General features: G+C 44.5%; 1 protein-coding gene and 1 non-coding gene across 5 annotated transcripts; one reads left to right on the top strand and one right to left on the bottom strand.

Moving 5' to 3' along the window:
* Window positions 1-1,622: 1,622 nt before the first annotated feature.
* On the bottom strand, window positions 1,623-1,711 carry LOC124650784. The gene has a single exon (XR_006987198.1). It is a non-coding gene; the product is annotated as a small nucleolar RNA U31b (small nucleolar RNA).
* A 4,191-nt stretch (window positions 1,712-5,902) lies between these two features.
* On the top strand, window positions 5,903-17,639 carry LOC124707627. Of its 4 annotated transcripts, XR_007004942.1 has the most exons (5): window positions 5,903-6,078; window positions 6,618-6,759; window positions 7,867-8,385; window positions 9,352-9,441; window positions 17,284-17,639. XR_007004942.1 is itself a non-coding variant. In XM_047239298.1 (3 exons), the coding sequence occupies exons 1-3, from the start codon at window positions 5,919-5,921 to the stop codon at window positions 7,892-7,894; spliced, it is 330 nt and encodes a 109-aa protein (XP_047095254.1). In that variant the 5' UTR covers window positions 5,903-5,918; the 3' UTR covers window positions 7,895-8,670. The 4 variants fall into 4 exon arrangements, 2 of the variants coding, with proteins under 2 accessions (XP_047095254.1, XP_047095255.1); XR_007004941.1 differs by lacking the exons at window positions 9,352-9,441; window positions 17,284-17,639 and having other exon boundaries at window positions 7,867-7,981; window positions 8,196-8,670; XM_047239298.1 differs by lacking the exons at window positions 9,352-9,441; window positions 17,284-17,639 and having other exon boundaries at window positions 7,867-8,670.
* Window positions 17,640-18,144: the final 505 nt, after the last annotated feature.

The raw sequence follows: 18,144 nt of genomic DNA on the forward strand, positions 1-18,144 counted from the left end.
GCAGGTCCCGTCACAGCCTCACGCGTGACCATTGGCGGAGCCAAGTCGAGCGTGGGCAGCCGACCCGGCTCAGTTTTTGGGGGAAAAAAATCCCATCGCTAATTCGCTGGCCGACCCTGTCCCGCACGCTGCACGCACGGAGACGCCCGACGGCCCGACCTAATACCCAACGCGCCGCCTCGCTCCCGCAGGCCGTCGCCATCGCTCGCTCCAGCACGCCGGCGCCATCTCTCGATTCCGGCGCCCTCGCTCGCTCCAGCACGCCGCACGCCGGCGCCGTCGCTCGATTCCGGCGCCCTCGCTCGCTCCAGCACGCCGCACGCCGGCGCCGTCGCTCGATCCCGGCGCCCTGTTTCCGACCGCAGCCCACGGCTGCCCGTCCGGTCGTCCCTGACCGCCGCCCCTCTGCAGTCTCCAGGCTCCACGGCCGTCTGTTCACTGCTCTGCTCGCCCCCCGCCCCTCTCCGGTCGTCCCTGACCGCCGTCCCTCTCGAGTCTCCACGGCCGGCTGTCCGCTGTTCCGGCGGCCGTCTTCGATGGACTCCAGCGACGAGGCTGACCTGGCTGCCTGGATCGAAGAAGGGGAGGCCGCTGAGGCAGCAGAAGAAGAAGCACGCAAGAGGGTATATCAAGTATGATTGGTTAGAGTATAGTGTGGAGAAGAATGCTGCATTTTGTTTTCATTGTTTTCTTTTCAAATCTTCAAACAATGGTAACCACTTTGGATCGGATGTTTTCACAAAGTCGGGGTTTACAAATTGGAAGAAAGCATCGGAAAATTTCAGTGCTTGTGATAGTTTGAGTGATCTTGCTCTCAAGTTGGTTCAGAAAAGATATCATTTGATATTTTCATTGGTCTACCGCCTTATTACACTAGCTTTGATATTGCATGTGGCAACAGCATCAGCAGAGAGGGTTTTCTCGGCCATGAAGATTATAAAATCAGATCTTCGAAACAAGATAGGGGATGATTGGCTCAATGATTTGATGATTTGCTATGTTGAGAAAGAGATATTTGCACAAATTGATGACAAGAAGATTATGCTTCGTTTTCATGCCTACACTGTAGAGGTCATCTTCCTCGTGGATTTTGACTTCCTAGCATGGATTCAACTTACTGGTATGATAATATCTCCTCAAAATGTAGAACTTTTGTATCAATTTTTTTTTAGTCAGTTTGTACTTCTACTCGGTGAAATATGATCAATGCATCAGTTTGGACATTTTTTGTTGATTACATGTGATTTTTTGCCCCAAAAAAATTTAGTGCTTATTTGTTCGACTAATCCTAGCTCCGCCAAAGGAGCGGCTCTCCATGATTGCGCGCCTGGGCAATGAATCACGTTTCATTATTGACAAAGTCCGACAGTTGTGCTAACCGATTGCAAATCAACGAAATCTGCATAGAGCACATTATTATTTTCAAAAACATTTTTGTTTTCACAACTACTATCCCGTATCGTGGACTTTTATTTGTTCAGATAATCGTATGCGAATAACATCTTAAAATAACGTATTCCTTAAGAGAACAAACCCAGTTGTTTAATGAACAACTAGAACAACTGAAGAAAACTTTCAAAAAAGCAGAGAAGGATCACCCAGCAGGCTAATGCAAGGCCATGGAGTCAGTTTAGATAACAATGTCAATCAGCACAGGTCCGGCGAACCAGATCCTAAGACTGGGGCGACAAAAATCCATGTCATCATGCTCCCTGGATACCTCATAGCAGATCCAAATCTGCTTTATTCTGACAAAACCAAATCGTTTCTTCGATGCAGTAAAGATGAGACTGCGTTTTGCAGGAAAAAAAATGTGCGTGCTGCAGGGGAGAAGACCCCGGCCGGCGATAGCAGCCGGGATAATACAGCTCGCCCCCTGCAGCGCGGCGCTCGCTCTGCGCCTCCAGAACAAGGCCGCCAAGAGTGGATTGCTCTTGCAGCCGAAAGAAGAGGCGCCGAAATACACACGCACGGACGAAGATCGTTAAACGCAACCAACAACAAATAACGGAAAACACGCAGAAAGTTTCCGGCGAAGAACTACGAAGAGAGGCGAAAGACAGAGAGGACCACCATGAAGGCGGCGCGGCGCGGCGCGGCGAGGTTAGGGTTTAGCGTGAGAGGTCTGAGACGTCTCGTGCGCTTATAAAGGCCAGCCGAGCGGTTTTAGAAGCCGTGACGCCCGTACGTATGGGCCGATCTGGAGGCCCAGACCGTTTGTTTCGGCCTATATCTTCCCTTTTTGCTATTTACATCCTTCGAGCTTCCAAGCCCAGTCAGACTCGAGCACGATTCCATGTGGATTTAGTTTATCAACGGCCAACGCTAGGCTACACCCGCATCTAAAGCCTCTTGATGCACTAGAGTGAATAAATCTCACGGTTCGATTACGCAACATAAAAAGTTCTGTAGGTATCAATTTATTTAGAGTATGTAAGGCCACCTTAAATGGAGGGCCTCATTTTAGATACTAGCAAAACTGTCCGTTTTAGTTTATACACTATCCACCTAGGTTCCAGTCCAGACGTGACATGTCGTTCCCCACATGATCCGCGGTCACCTGCCTTCCTTCGTTGAGCTGCGATCGTTTCTTCTTCTCGAGGAACAACGCCTCGCTCGCCAGACGCCGGTTGCTGCACGCGCTTCCCTCACAGCTTCCCTCACAGCATAGGCGCAAGCCTACTTCGCGTTGCACCCACCCACCCACCCGAGCTCCTTCTCTACCACCCTCATCAATATGGCCATAATGGGTGCCAACTCATCCGCGAGCGACGCCTCTAGCGGATGCTCTAGGAACATCAGCAAGAAAAGGCGCAAGAAGAACCGAGCAACGTGACGACTCTACATCCGACAGGGGTATGTTGAACAGTTGCCTAATTAACTAAGATCCAATTCTATGGCTCATACGTTGTGTGTAGGTGACTCAACCTAGTTTGTGGCAAATGTCCCACCTTGCTAATTCAATGAAGTTTGAGAGCATTTTATAAGCGGGGGTTTCTTGTTGTCGTCTAAAATAAAATAGTAGAGCCACCCGGCCATGGAGTATGCATATACATAGCGCGTATGCTCGCATGAATATTCGTGACTTGAGATTTTTTTTGAAATACTACCTCCATTCTAAAGATTAAACCTTATATTTTTTGAAAAGTTAAACCAAGTAAAGTTTGACTAAAGTTTTAATAAAATTCTATAAACAAATATGATATTTTGTAGATACCATATAAAAATATATTTCATTATCTATCTAATGATATTGATTTTGTATTTTACATATTAATGATTTTTAATAAAAATTTGGTTAAACTTGACATAGTTTGATTTTCTAAACATAATATAAACCTTAAACTTTGAAATGAAGGTAGTACTATCTTATTTTTTAATGCAGTTTATGTTAGGTTGCACTGAATCTCACTTGATCCCTATGGGATCAATGGGTCACAAAAGATGGAAACTTATCTGTCAATTATTTCTACACGAAGCTACCCCCTGAATATGACTGGATATCCTCAAAAGTATTTGTGAAAGGTCAAAATTCATCATCAAATTAAAGTATTTTCATGCTTACGTTGAGAAACGGTATATTAACAAAAGAGAATCTTCTGAAAAAACATAACACAAATTAACCATGCTTGGCTACATGGGCAGAGGGCCGTGGAGGCGAAACTGGGCCACGACCCCCCCTTCCAAAGTGCAAATTTCTCTTTACTAGGTATAATCTCTACACATGATTCAGCCTATCAGAAAATTACTAGCTTAGCTCGTCCAGTCTGCAGCGATTAAAGGAGGAGGCCTGCTGGTTCAGTCTGCATCCATGACCTGATGGCTGACCGCTAGGCCTTTTTTCTTGGCCATCTTGGAAGAGCTCTAAGAGCATCTCCAGTCGCATCCCCCAAACCGTCCCCCAAAGGGATTTAGGGCGCGCCGGACAAAAAAAGAGTTCCAACCGCGTCCCCTAAAGCCCATTTTTGTCCGGCGCGGCTCGATACGGTGTCCGGCGCCCCGAGCCCGTCCCCGTCCCACAGGGGACGCTCCGGGGACGCCGGACACAACGAAAAGCGAGGCCAACCGACGCGGGCCCGACCCGTCGCCGGCACGGAAGGCTAAAACCCCGTCGCCTACCTTTGGTCAAGCGACGTTAATGGCGTCCCCGTTTTCCCGAGGCGACGCAGGGACGCGTCTCGTCGTGTATGGCCGCGTGGCCGTCCGCGCCGGAGTTATTGCGTGCAACCACCCGCCGCCGCCGCCGTTTTAAGACGTCCTGCAGCTTATCGCCGCTCATAATCCTTCTCGTCGCCGCCGCCTCCCTCCCGCATCCTCTCCTCGCCGCTCAAAAATGTCGAGCTCGTCCTCCCGCAAGATCGGCGCGGCGAACGGCTTCGGACGCGGCAGCCTCACCGTGGCGGAGGCGTGGGCGCCGTACCACGCCCGGTATCCGGCCCCGCCGGACATGCGGCCGCCAAGCGGCGGCGGGCTGGAAGATGGCCGTGAACGGCATTGGCGTTCCGCCGCCGCCGAAGCCGAAGACGGACCAATGGAGGGACGCCATCAAGGCCCGTTGGGCTCAACTCACCGCCGAGGAGCGGTTGGATCCGACGTGGGCGGTCAACGACAACGACGCCTGTGGACGACGTACTTCCGGGCGAAGTACGACGTCGAGATGCACGAGCACCGACAACCTCGTCGGCGGCCCCAACAGCCTGGAACAGGGAAGGCCGCGCCTCGTTCGGGGCGTTCCGGGCGCACCTCGAGAACGTCATCCGCGGCCTCCGCAACGGCGCTCCAAGGCCGGAGATGCCGTCGCCGCCGCCGCCGTCTCCTCAATGGCAGCCGAGGAGGACGACGTACTCGTCCTCCTCGCACTCTTCTTCCTCGGGACCGGCGCGATCGACGCCGTCCTCGTCGTACCGGTCGGCGCCCTACACCGTCCCCAAACGGGAGGTCAAGGAGGAGCCGGCGACGCCCGTCAACACGAGGCGTGGCGGTAGCGGCGGCGGGCGGCGAGCAAGGGAGGCGCGGCGGCGTCCTCTCTCATCCCGGCCGGAGGTGAAGGAGGAGCCGGAGGAAGCATCGCAGGCGGCGGCCGCCGGCGGAGTACGAGCGGCGGCAGCGGCTCATCGCGCCAGCCGACGACCCCGATGATCGCCCGTGGCCGCGGGCGGCGTTCTTGGCGTCCATGGACGACAAGGACGCCCGGAGGGCGACTCGGACGCGGCGATCGCCATGTCCATCCGCGACTCCGGCAAGCCGCCGGTGGACCTCACCGACGACGGCGAGGCGGTGACCAAGCGGCTTGGTGAAGGACGAGCCCGTGGACGAGCCCGTCGACGAGCGCGTTAGCGGGAGGTCGTCACCGACGAGATGTACAACTTCCGAGCAGTACTACGACGCCTCCGCCGCCGCAAGTGGTTCTAGATTAGGTTTAGTTTTAAAGTTAGTCAAATTTCGTTCGAATCTATGTAAGTTTGGACGAATCTAATCGAATCTAGTTAAGTTTAAAATTTGCGAAATTTTGTTTGGGGGACGCGACTGGGGAGCGACGTCCCCCAAACGCGGCACGAACGAAACACGTCCCCCAAACGCTCAATCCGGCGCGGTTTGGGGAACGGTTTGGGATGCTCTAAGCTCCCAGGGTTCCGGCGGCCTGTGGTTGCTCCACGATGTTGGATCCACAGTCAGCGACCCAATAGTAACCGACGTTTGAGGAATGAAAACCTTGCACGACCGACCCTGGTTTCACAATTCACACTAAGAAACAATCGCCTCCACCAGCAGTCTTCACGCCAAGTCGCCAACCTCCTCCAGTTCGCCCGTCCTCACCCCTCCCCTCCCCCACAGTCCCTCTGGACCGCCGGCAACACGCTAGAGGGAGTAGGTCGCTGCTCCCCTCCCCAACCCCCTCCACCCCCAATCCCCCACACATGCGGCCTGACCTCCTGGTTGTGGGCGAGTTCGGCAGCGCCGCCATGGAGGTCGCGAGGTCGAGGGCGCCGCGTCCTGCCCCCATTGAAGTTTCGGGCCATCCATCAACAATTAGATGTTGCCGGCATGCGCCCCGACTCCAGGTCGCACCAGCCAGAGGTATGGTCTCCTCTACCTTCTCCCCTTTCCATCTTTGTTTTTCTTGGTATTATTATATAGGCAAACACGAACAAGATTACAAGATGTTAGTGGTTAGATAGATGGATCTCAATATTTTTCTTTGCATGGATTGAGCGTGATTTTGTCTGTCTAGAGTTTGAGTTCATATTTGTGTCAATGCAACATCACAGGAATAATTAATCTGGTCTAATTTGATTTGAGGTATACCTGTCCAGTAGTTTCACCAAACCTAGAATTGTGCACTGTAATGATAGCTTATTTATATGTATTAATCCATGGCCCTCTACTCTTTGCCCGATTGAAGCCCAACATGTGGTCAACAATATTCCATCAAGTTATAATTGCCCTTTTTATTTTCTTCTCAATTGTTTAGCGCGATTGTGACAATGTACAAATATTTGGTTCTTTGAGCTACATATTAGGACCTCGACCCACTTGATGATGTTTTCAGTAGTTAAGAAGAACTGAAATTTTTTAGTAGTTGTGAGATCTGGATTTGCTGATGCGGCATCTTGCAGGTGTATTGTGTTTGCTGCTCGGTCCAGAACGCTCTGCGGTCTCATATTCAGAACATAACCTGATCAACATACATCTGTACTCCAAAGGAATGACCTCCAAGTACGAATACTACAAGATAGGCGAGAAGGGTTTCAACCTCAGGTTTCAGATTTGTTTGTGGCCTTTAACATTATTCAGAAGGTAGTTATTGTAGTCTTAGTGTGGTGGTTGTACGTAGCCATGCCTACGTGTAGTCCATTGCCATGTCAGTTGTTATACCTTGCTGGTGGGGCCGAAGCGCAAACAAAAAAGAGAGGAGATGTGAGATACTTTGGACTTTTCATGCCAAGAACCAAAGAAATTTTCTAATTCAAGGGACTGTAGTTCAATACCGTTATTTCATCTATGAACTGATTTACTGACGTCAATTATGTATATTTTGTTTTGCAGAATTGCTTTCTTTTTTAGTCTCTCACTTTTAACTTTGATAAGGTATTCTTATCATAGTAATACTTAACATATGTACAAGGAAGACTCATTTTGTTCATGAATATTTAGCACCAAATAAATATCGTATTGCATAGTACGAAAATCATATTGATAATGTATCTGAGATTTTAGTCCGTATGTAGTATTATTGCAGGTGGAGAGTAGATATTGGTTAACCTGAATCCGAACTTTTATCCCGCTTTCCTTGGTAGGTTTACGTTAAGTATGGAAACAACAGTTCAAAACCCAAGCCATGTATCAGGTTTATACTCCTGTTATAGAAATGGAGTCAATGGGTAGACTTGATAAGTTTGTTTCCATGACTCTTAATTCTGTTCTGAATTTTAAAGCCTTACTTTTTCCCCATATAATCTGATGGAAGATCAGGCTCTTTTAATTTAAGTATACATAATATGCTCTTACTGGAGTCCTTCTAGACCTGAAAAAATGGTCTAAATTGGAAGTTTGATTTATATGTAACTGAGGTGAAATATGTTCTTATGGTTAGTCATTGTTGATTTATTTATTTTCCATTTAAAAGAGGTGGATTACACTTCTTTGAGAGTTAGTAGATGACTCCCTAGGCACAAGCTTGTTTTGTTCCAGTTAACACATTCTAAGAAAACGCATCAGCTAAACATAAACTCGAGGAATATAAGAATTTAGGTGTTTCATTGCATAAGGTTTCTATTGGCCTGTTTGTAAAATGCTTACAACTTTTGTTGACTATCTGTAAAATTCTTACAACTTTTGTTGACTATCTATCCATAACTTTATTAGGGTTGAATTCCAAATCAAGTTATTTTAAAAGCCTTCCGTGAATTATGCTTGGCTAGCTGTACTACATTACAATATTGCTTGCTCTGCTGAAGTACGAACTCTACACAGGAAAGCAGTAAGCATCTATTTTTCCGGTACCATAACTAAGAGAGCAAGAACAAAGTCTCTAGGGTTATATGATATTCATTATGACATTTGTGTTGCTTTGCTGGGTATAACTTAATTAGTGCATCCTTCCTCTTTTCTATAAACTTATTTCTTCAGATCGACATGGTTTATTTTCGTATCTGATTTGATGCACACAAGAACTATGCCTATGGTTTGTGCAGGAAGGGCCTGAAGTAGTTGCAATTGAGTCACTTGACATACATGTGTACAAGTTTGATCCCAGACGGTGGGGAGATTTGGCGTGCTCAGCGGTGTGCCATTGGAAAAGATTCAGACCGGCTCTGCTGGAGGTTTTAATGCTATGTGCAGACATGGTCTTTTGACTTTCTAAATTTGGACAAGTTTTTGTAGGTGAGTGATTTTTGTGCCCTATGGCTGGAAGCGTCCTGATAATGCACAATGTGCTAATGCAAATCATTTGTTAAAAAAGCGCTAAACTCTTAAGTAGTTGCTTAGGGTTCGCTCAGCACTTAAACAGATGCTTAGTTATGCTTTTCTGAACAATGATTGAAATAAACCTTATTTTTTATACATCGTTTTCTCTTTTATCTGAAGTTTCGTTCATACAGTATCTTTTTATATGTTGCCATTGACTTTCGATATACAAGAAGTGCAGGCCATTTTGCTTCCTTCAGATCGTCACTGTCTGTGATTGCATAGCTGTGTATGGATTACAAAGAAAATCATTTTATGCATCGTGGCACCTAGCTTATTGTACCGACTGTCTTCACATGGTGAAACTTCCGCAATCACTGAAGTCTTTATAGTAGAATTCTTTCAAGTTCATGTTATAGTGACGAGCAAATACTGTAAAATGCATGTATATCTAGGTTAGATATTTTGTTATCCATAAATTTAACTGAGCATAGAAAGAACATACTAGAACAGAGCAGTTTTTGTGTAATACTGTTATCTTCAAGTGAACTGAATCTTTAGTGTCAAGGCCTAATTGTTCGACATTTAGTTAGTTGCACATAATAATGCATTTATGTCTGTTAGGATACGTAATTGCGGCCGCCTGAAACCTTGCTTCCCTTCTCTCAGTTTATCACACTCCCTTAACCACCTTGATCTAGCTGAAACTGCTAATTGGTTACAAAACTGCAAATCCCTAAATAGCACTAAGCTCCCAGGGTTGGGTGCTCTGCAAGTCCTTCTCGCGGGCCCCACCTCGTGCGCTTGCGTGTCACTGTGTTTCAGCGTCTAGGGTCGCATGTACATGACGTGTTAGCCGGGAGAATGCTCGCGAGGTCGGTTTTGAGATGCTTTTGACAGGGGCTTCGGTCTTCCTCTGCCTTCCCTGTTCTTTTGTTGCAGCGGAGGGATTCACTGAGAGTTGCGGCGGTGCGTGCGGATTTGGGTGGCGGCTGTTCTTTCAGGCGGTCACTTCCAAGGAAATAGTAAAAGGTATTGTATTGAAATCCACTTAGACATTGTATTAACTAATGATTTTCCTATCTTTTTGTGTTTTTTCTGCCACGCATGCATAAGCATTCCTCACTTTCAGCTCTATATGAAAAGCTTGAAGGGATAATTCATCCCAATCAACTTGATTAAATTGATCTACAGGAAATTCTAAGCTTTTTTCGTAAAGGGGAAAAACCCCAGCCCCTGCATCAAGAAACTCTTAAGGTGACAACGGCTTTGATACTATTTATGTAAAACCTTTGAATTAAATATTTGACTGTACAAATTAATTCCTTACTCACCACAGCTAGGAGCTTGCAGTTGAACAGAATAGGAATATCCTGACGGTTAAACCAGCATCTATGCCATCCTATGTTTTATGAGCATGTAATTATTTTATTTGAAAGTAATATTCAAACATGCTTCCATAGATTATGATGTCCATTGGGACGTGTGAATGCTCTCATCATAGGATAATGAACTAACTGTTTCGATTTCAGAAATTTTGTTGGAATGCATTTTGTTTCAAATCATGTGCTTGCTAAAGCAAACACAGGCATTATACCCTATATAAAGGCTGGCTATTTTAGAACGCTGTTATTGATTCATGCACTGTTCATAGCATATTTATCCATTCCTCCTTCCACCCATTACCTGACACGTAACCTTTTTTTTCTTTTTCACTCCACGTTTGCTTGGTAAGTGGTGTTGCGTCATTTTTTTTGGGGTGCCAGAGGGGCAACCGGTAACCGGTTGTTGCCCTCCCTCCACTCTTTCCTATTATTATTCTGGATGACTTTCTTCTGGATCGTTCGGTCAAGACGGCTGTGGTCAAAGCGGTGCGCACGATCCCCCACCTCTCTCTTCTTCTCTCATCTTCCTTCCGTTGCCGCCGCCTGTGTGGCGGTGCCCTCCTCTCCCTCCCCATCTGCCTATGGAGGGAGTTGTTGCCGGAGCACCCTGTCCTCTCTTTCCTGATGCGTTGACGGCATGGAGGAAGATCTCGGCGTTCTCCCCCTTCCTGAGAAGGCAGAGGACATTGGCCCCCTCCTCTCCTTCCCCAGGCATTGCGCCTCCTTATGCGGCCATCCCCATGGTCAATCCACTGTCTCAGGTGGAGGAGATGATCTCACATAGAGCTGATGTACGGGAGTACGATTTGTTCTCACCCTCTCCACCACGCCTCGAACTTGTGCTCGGTGGCGTCGCCATGGAGCTCACTCCCATGGAAGGCACCGTCTGGAGGTATCCAACACACGCCACGGGCAACATCTTCTTGCGCCACTACACGGCCTCTGTATTGTTCCAAAGGTGGAGGCAGAAGAGGTCCGGCTTCATCCTCTCCGTCGGCCGGCCACGAGGACGTATAGATCCTCAGTGTCCGCGGGTGCGCGGGTGCCGTGCTGCTGTGAGCTGGCTGGATGGTCAGTTTATTTTGCAGGCGAGGAACCCTAATTTCCTTGGGTCATTCAAGTGCTCCCATCTCATGGCCATGGAGTTTGTTTGCCAATGCACCTTCTCCTTGCAGCTAGCAGCAGGACTGCTTGATAAAACACAGGGTGATAAGTGACCATGGGTTCCAGCCAGGCATTGCAGCTATTTATTCCTACCTATTGCTCTATTTTTTTTCCTACAGATTGTTCTGTGTGCGCATGTGCCTTGCATCTGTTTGTGTTTATGCATACATGGATAAAGGGAATCTGTCTACAAAAGAGAGTCATGACTATGTTGCCGATGGTGCTTACTTACATGTTTAGAATGCAATAATATTTTCTCCACTATACCAAGCTGTTGATGTTCATTAATGGTGTCTTACTTTCCTATTAGTTCTGACCATCTTAATGAAAGAACATTCATTTTGATAATATTTTTTAACTAATAGAAGCAGAGCCCAATGTCATATCTTCCCGGGAGCTCTTCTTGAAGGTCTAGGAGATGCAGAAAAACTTATTGAGGTGGATGCTACTCATCTTATGGGTTATGTGTGTAAGCCAAGGTTCAAGCCCTCATGCATAATTATCAAAGTATTTTTCCCTGAATTATGAAAGTGCTATCACAACATGCATAAAGGTACCTTTCCAGCGCTCCTTTTGCCTTCTTGGTATTGTAACATGAGCTGAATTTTTTTTTGCAATAGATATACGACATGCGTTTAGAAGGCTAACTGATGTTGGCTGTGAACTTTAAAACGACATTTTGGTTTTTCCTGTTGATGTATGCATGATCCTGGTTCAAAAATATCAAGGTAATTAATTGAGATGAACATAAAATCTCTATGTTTTATTTTCCAGTCAAAGATGAATCAAGAACCAATGCATTCACTTAAAGGATGCAATGTATGGTATTTGGTATACAGTGCACTACTTCAGCAGGATGGAATGGAAATTATTACTGTATGAGGGGAGCACACAGCAAACTTCTATGCATAAGGTCTTCATCAGCCTTCTTCTAAAGAAGGCGTAATTACAGTATTTGTACAGATGACTGTTGATACCTAATGGTTAGCTACATCTGCCAGCACTTTACGTGGTAGTCTGAAATAAGTTTTATGTACAATGGAGTAGGTTTCCTAGAGGAACTGTCAAACTGACACCGCTATAGATGCCTACTCCTGATTTCGTGCCAATAATTCACCTGCCTGTAGTGGTGGTGCATAAGAGCTGCATGTACCGCTATAGATGCATACTCCTGCTTTAGTGTCAATAATAGACTTGCCTGTAGTGGCGGTGCATAGGAGCTGCATGTAAAGTAGGTCATATTTGTTTCAGAGGACTCTCTTTCTTTCACAGTTCTATGTGGTGTTTCACATTTGTATATGTATATTATCTAAATGAAAGATATATCAAAAACATCTTCTATTTCATTATAGAACAATGAAGTGTGGATATATCATATGGTTAGCGCTCCACTTTTTTGGCTTCTAAATTGCGATACTTGCAAGAGTATGTTGTCCAGAGTTACTTAAAATTGTGGAACTTTCACCTGATATGTTGTTTATCTTAAACCAAGATGTGCTCTGTATTCTTCATAGATCTGTTTGAAATAGAGCCACAGAATAATTTAGGCCATCATTTTAACCAAAACACGCTTTTCTAGCTGGCTTGCTTCTACTTCTATTTCACTAATACTGATGACATTTCTTAGAAAAAAAAATACAAGACAGCGGAAGCCTAGAGAGCACCATGTTAGCATGAAGCTAAAAACATATTTACATATTTCAACTTTTTTATGTATGAATGTACAATTAGGTTCGGCACTTTGTTCTCATCATGGAGTACACAAATTGTTGCATAATTCAGTGGTTATAGCCTGTTGTCTAACATGCCATCATCTGACTTTTATATATCTAATCTGAGACTTCCGAATCTGTGATATTTATCTTCTTCCAAGTCCTTTGGTTGGTTATTGATCCAGTAATTCCAACCAGACATTGCAGGTGGTAAACTGGGGGACAATGACTTCATGGGACGTTTTCTTCAGTCGTTTTATGCAAGAGTAACAACATAGCTAGGTTGCACTGGACCTATCGATGCAATCTTATCTTGGAGGTTCAAGCATAGTCTCTTGAAGTGACCTAACAGAAGAAAAGAGGGCCAGCATATGAAATAAGTGGCCCAGTTTCGTATACAACAGTGCAAGTTCTGTACTCATCATATAAGGTATTACCAATTGTCCACCCTGCGTAAATTTTACTGAAGCATACTACCACATTCAAATTAATTCAACCTTTGTAATTTGGTTGCCACATTCAGGCATAGGTACATGAGTGTATATTAGAAGTATATGTGTCTGGTTGTGCTATAGTCAGTGTTTGTTTTACTTCTATCTTAAAACTACAGACATATTTTGCTTCCGTCATTCAGGTACTAATGTCCTACATTTAGTACCAAGGAAAGCATAATTAGCAACAAATATTTGCAACATTCAGAACAAATGGTCAGATTTGAATATTTAGTGCATTTTTAAACAATCATATAAAAAGGGCCACCACGGGCGCGGCTGCCCGCCGCGCTGAAGCTTACTTAGTACTCCCTCCATTCCGTTTTAATTGACGCGAGCTAATTAGCTATTCAATGGGACACTGCCGCGAGCTAGCGTCGATTTAACAGGAATAAAGAGAGTACTTAATAAAAGGACATGCTTTCTGTAAGTTTGGTTAGATTTTTTCCAATTTTATCCTAATCGCATGAACACAGCGAATAAAACTCAGTATATCAATAAAGCTGAAAATGACATTCAGAATATCACGACTACTTTCTTCAGATCAGGAAAGGGAATTTAAAGCTAATTGATGCAATCAGCTGGCACATGTAAAGGATTTTGTTTCTACTAGCTTAGGGGAGAGGAACATACCAGTTCACAGCAGACTAGCTTGCGTACGTTTGCTGCTACTTAGCTCTTCTTTGTCCATGATCTCACTGACAGAACCAGCGACGCCAAAGTGCTGAATCCCAACCGGCACCGATGCCCCATCGCCATACATGCCAGCAAAACCGGGCTCTTTCCCTTCTACTTGCGCTTCCCGACGCTCACCACCTCTTCGTCCACGGACTCATTGACACGAGGATGTAGAGCGAGAAGAAGCATGGCTGTAAGGAAGGAAAATGAGAAAATTACCAGAGGACAACATTGTGAGCAACCAGACTGTAACAAGAAACATGCATGCTTGTGGTGATGTCATATCTTATATACAGGTTTCATATTTATGTTTCTTAATCAGGCCGGAACAAGCTAGGCTAGAAGTTAGACATCCAAAGGTGAAAGTTCCTACAATTTAATGGGCCAGAGTCACAAGTACAAGAAAATACCTTCATCTTCAGTATCAAAGTTCCCAAGTACTAATACTTCTGGCTATTGTAGATGCTAAGAAGAATGCAATTCGACCAATTCCTGAGGAAGCGTCGCGGGAGGCGGCGGCGGGTCGACCAGATGAAGCGCGTGACCGTGGAAGGCGTGCCCGAGTGCGAAAAGGTCCGGGTGGCGGGGGCAGAGCGTGGCGCGTAAGTCCATGGCAAGGCCGAGGTCGGAGCGATGTGGGCGACCTTGGACACCAGGAGGCTGCGCCGGGTTGTCATCAGGAGGCGGTGGACCTTGGCGGTGAGAGTGGGCCTGAAGTCTGCCCCGGGCAGGGCGGCGAGCGCGTGGGCAGTTGGGGTGAGCCCGACGGAGAGAGTGGAGAGGGAGGGCGAGAGGAGGCTGGATGTGGGGGCTTGGAAGAGGCGGAAGAGGGTTGGGTAGCGGAGCAAGAAGGGACCAGCGGGCGGCCGTGCTGGAGGCCGAGGAAACGGCAGCAACGGCGGAGGACCAGGATGTTCGATCCCGACCGGCGGCAGCGCCCCATCGTTGCACATGCTCACGAATCAGGGATTTTGCTCTTCACAACGTAGGTAGAAGCCTACAGCAGAGCTTTGACTCTTCTTCTCTACAGTCTTTGCATTCACATTTCACCATTCCTTTCTTTACAAAAAAGCATCACCATTCCTTTCTTTAGTTCTCACAATCATTTCACCCTTTTGGCCGCGCCGCCTGACGGCTGTTACATGGGCCGGCCCAGTTAGGTTCTTTGCTGGTTCCATTCGTTTTTTTTCGCCCAACCAAAATAAAACCTAAATATATTCAAAATCTGCACAACTTAAAAAACCAAACATTTTTTTAAAAAATTAATAATAATAAATTCGTACACTTTCAAAATTTGAAACATTTTTTTAAAATTTCAACATTTTTCAAAAGTGAACAGCTTTCAAATTTAAACATTTTCCAAGTTATTACATTTTTGATAAAATAAAAAAAAAACAGAAAACACAACAGAAAGCACAGCAAAAAATGACAAAAACCACAATATAAAACCCACAACAAAAAAACAATCTAGGCCCATATTCCCAATTTTAAAGCAAAAACAGATCCCTAAAGGCGCTGCGTCAACCAACATATAGGATTTTCGTCAACCAACATATAGGATTTTCTGCAGGATACTTTCAGAATTTGCAAGTCATATTCGAACCAAAGTAGCTAATACGACCTAGCCCACCAACGACGGCAGTTAGTCAACTAGATCCGTGTGTGATCATTCTTGGGCCGACTTACGGAATAAAATGTTTTGTTTGTTGTCTTTCTACCTTCTCTCTTATATTGGCCGAGCCTCTAGATTTTATCTTAAGTTTTTTGATAGATGGTCTATATCTGATTTTCAATCGATGCTGTAAAAAGAATATACTCATATCGATTACACCCCACAAATACATCTTCACGGGCGCGGCGTGTCGCCGCGCCATTGCTTCCTAGTAATTGTCAAGAAATCAAGTAATCAGTATCCATACATTAAAAGGATGTACCTTATTAATTTTTTTTGCTAGAGTTGCTTACCTAATGGTTCCTTGGATATGAAGGATAGTAACAAAAACCTCAACTTTGTGTACACCCTTAGGACAATCAAGTATTTAGTATCCTGATCATTTTTACTACATTTTCCATGGCTTGCCTTTGTATCTCTTCTGACCTCAAGCTGGCGTCTTTCACCAGAGAATCGGAGAATACTCCTGTCCGGTAAGAACTATAGCTTTCTCAAGTCAGAACAGGCCACCACTTTACAAAATGATGAGAGCAGATGATCCACAAATTGGGATATGTAAAATCTACATAATATTTATGCTGGTAGTATATAATTGTCGTGCATTTCAGCAAGCTAGCTATAAGAAAATATCGTCTGAACTCATTAAATACTACAGTTTTGCGTGCCCTGAAATACTTTTCTTAGCTATATTTGTTTCTTGCTCTCCATGTATAGTTATGGCCTTTGTGCTTAGACAATTTTAATTCAGCTGAAATTTCTGATCAATATGTGAAGTTAGATCAAACCCTCTGCATATACTATGTGCATCTGTAGCCACTGGTTTCAACGATGTATTTAAATTATTATGTTCATTTTAAAGTTTTAAACACTAAAATTTTGTTATGGTTAGCTTGTGGGATGTTTGTGCCTATAATGTCTCATTTTATTACTGCGATACTATCTGGTTTTGGAGCCCATGTTGTGTACATTTACAGATGCAAGGTGAGGATTTTATTGGTTGAATATGTTTTGATCCCCCACTCCGATATTTGGTTTGTTGATGAGTCATCCGAATACAGTGTTTACGTACTGTGGTTGACCTGAATATGTCGATTGAGCCCGCATGTCGTATTTAGTTTTAGCTTTTGCTGGTTTCTTCCATGTGCGTCGTGGGTGTGGTAGGAGGAGGTATGTGTTTGTTGTGCAGGAAATGATGTGGTATACTTTGAGCATTATGTGTTGTTCTTGCAATCCTTTTATATGCAGAAAAATATACAATCCTTTTAAGATGTTTTCAGAATAGAGCTCTTTGAGAAATCAGGCCTACTTTTGTCCTATTAATCTACTCTTATTCTATTGATGATTTCTTCAAGAGTAGAGGGAAATGTGAAGTATCATGCCTTAGTTGTTTCAGAATAGCATGTGAACTGTTCTTAGCTGTTTCAGAATAGCATGTGTGAGGTAATTAAGTTATGCGATAATACCATTTTGAGCTCATGGTTCACCCACATATTACATGTCACAGAATCGCTTATGCGTTAGTTCTTTATACAATAACCTGTAATTTTGTTTCCTATTTTTCTATAATTTGTTTCAGATACCTTGGAAATGTGGTTTGGAGCACATTACATAGATCAGTGCAAATCCATGTATAGCTGATACCTGTTTTTATTGGCCAAATAAAATGAAATGAAAAATCGATTTTTTTACTGTATTGAGATCATCTTAGAAGATGTTCCTCTATTGCGCTCAACTAGTGCAAGCCTTCTAAAGGTGTTTTCCTCTCCCCGCAGGTGAACAACAAGGGTGCGAGGGGCTCTGAGGTCTGCGCGTGTAGACCTTATATAATTACATGCACCAGGCACAGAGGCCTCTTGCTGCTTATCAAATCATCGTTATCTGGTATATATGGAGGCCTTCCACCTATACATCAAACGCTAATCAGGGGTCAAATTGACGTCTTTGCAGTCATCTGGTAGCAAATGAATAACAATTGTTTTCTCTGTTGTTTTAGCTCAAGGACATGACCAACTGTGGTTTACTTTTGGTATATGGTTAATAACGATTGGTTTGGTAATACTGATGTACCCGTTGTAAATGCAAACATGCTTTTTTAGACTATCTTTTATGCCAGAACAGATACTTTTTTACTGTGTTACTCTTAATGCTAATTAGAAAGGTTACAACATATTTTTTATGCAACCTACTGAGCAGTGAGTAATTCGTAAATTGAATTGATTGGCCCTCTTTATCTTTTTATGTAACATTTGCAAGTTTCTCTGAACTTGATATGGTTTCTACAATCTTTCAGAAGGAGAAAATATGACTGAAGAACTTGTATAATAATTATATAACTATGTCCTTTTACCAGCCTATAAATAGAGCATTCGTTTGTAAGCTCGTGAGCTCAAACTATGATAGTGTTTATGAGCTCATATACTTTGGTAGTGTTTTCACACCATAATTTTCTACTAAATGGATTTTATATTAATATTTGTTACCGCCCATTCCTGTTTTTAGATATCATATTGCAACCATTGATATATTGTGATACATGAAAGTAGTTTTGAGCCCTTCTTTTGGAGAGCCCGAATAGTACATACTGGAGTAAAATGGGATAACAGTTGTCTTGATCTCGCGATTAATGATCAGGA

Source organism: Lolium rigidum, chromosome 4 (assembly GCF_022539505.1).
Source record: "Lolium rigidum isolate FL_2022 chromosome 4, APGP_CSIRO_Lrig_0.1, whole genome shotgun sequence".
NCBI classification, from domain to species: Eukaryota; Viridiplantae; Streptophyta; class Magnoliopsida; order Poales; family Poaceae; genus Lolium; species Lolium rigidum.

What these genes read in the sequence shown, in the direction of transcription:
- LOC124707627 (XM_047239298.1), top strand. Translation starts at nt 5,919, where the DNA reads ATGCGGCCTGACCTCCTGGTTGTGGGCGAGTTCGGCAGCGCCGCCATG. An exon ending in CCAGGTCGCACCAGCCAGAG is followed by an intron (nt 6,079 to 6,617) that starts GTATGGTCTCCT and finishes GGCATCTTGCAG; the next exon opens with GTGTATTGTGTTTGCTGCTC. An exon ending in GAGAAGGGTTTCAACCTCAG is followed by an intron (nt 6,760 to 7,866) that starts GTTTCAGATTTG and finishes TAACTTTATTAG; the next exon opens with GGTTGAATTCCAAATCAAGT.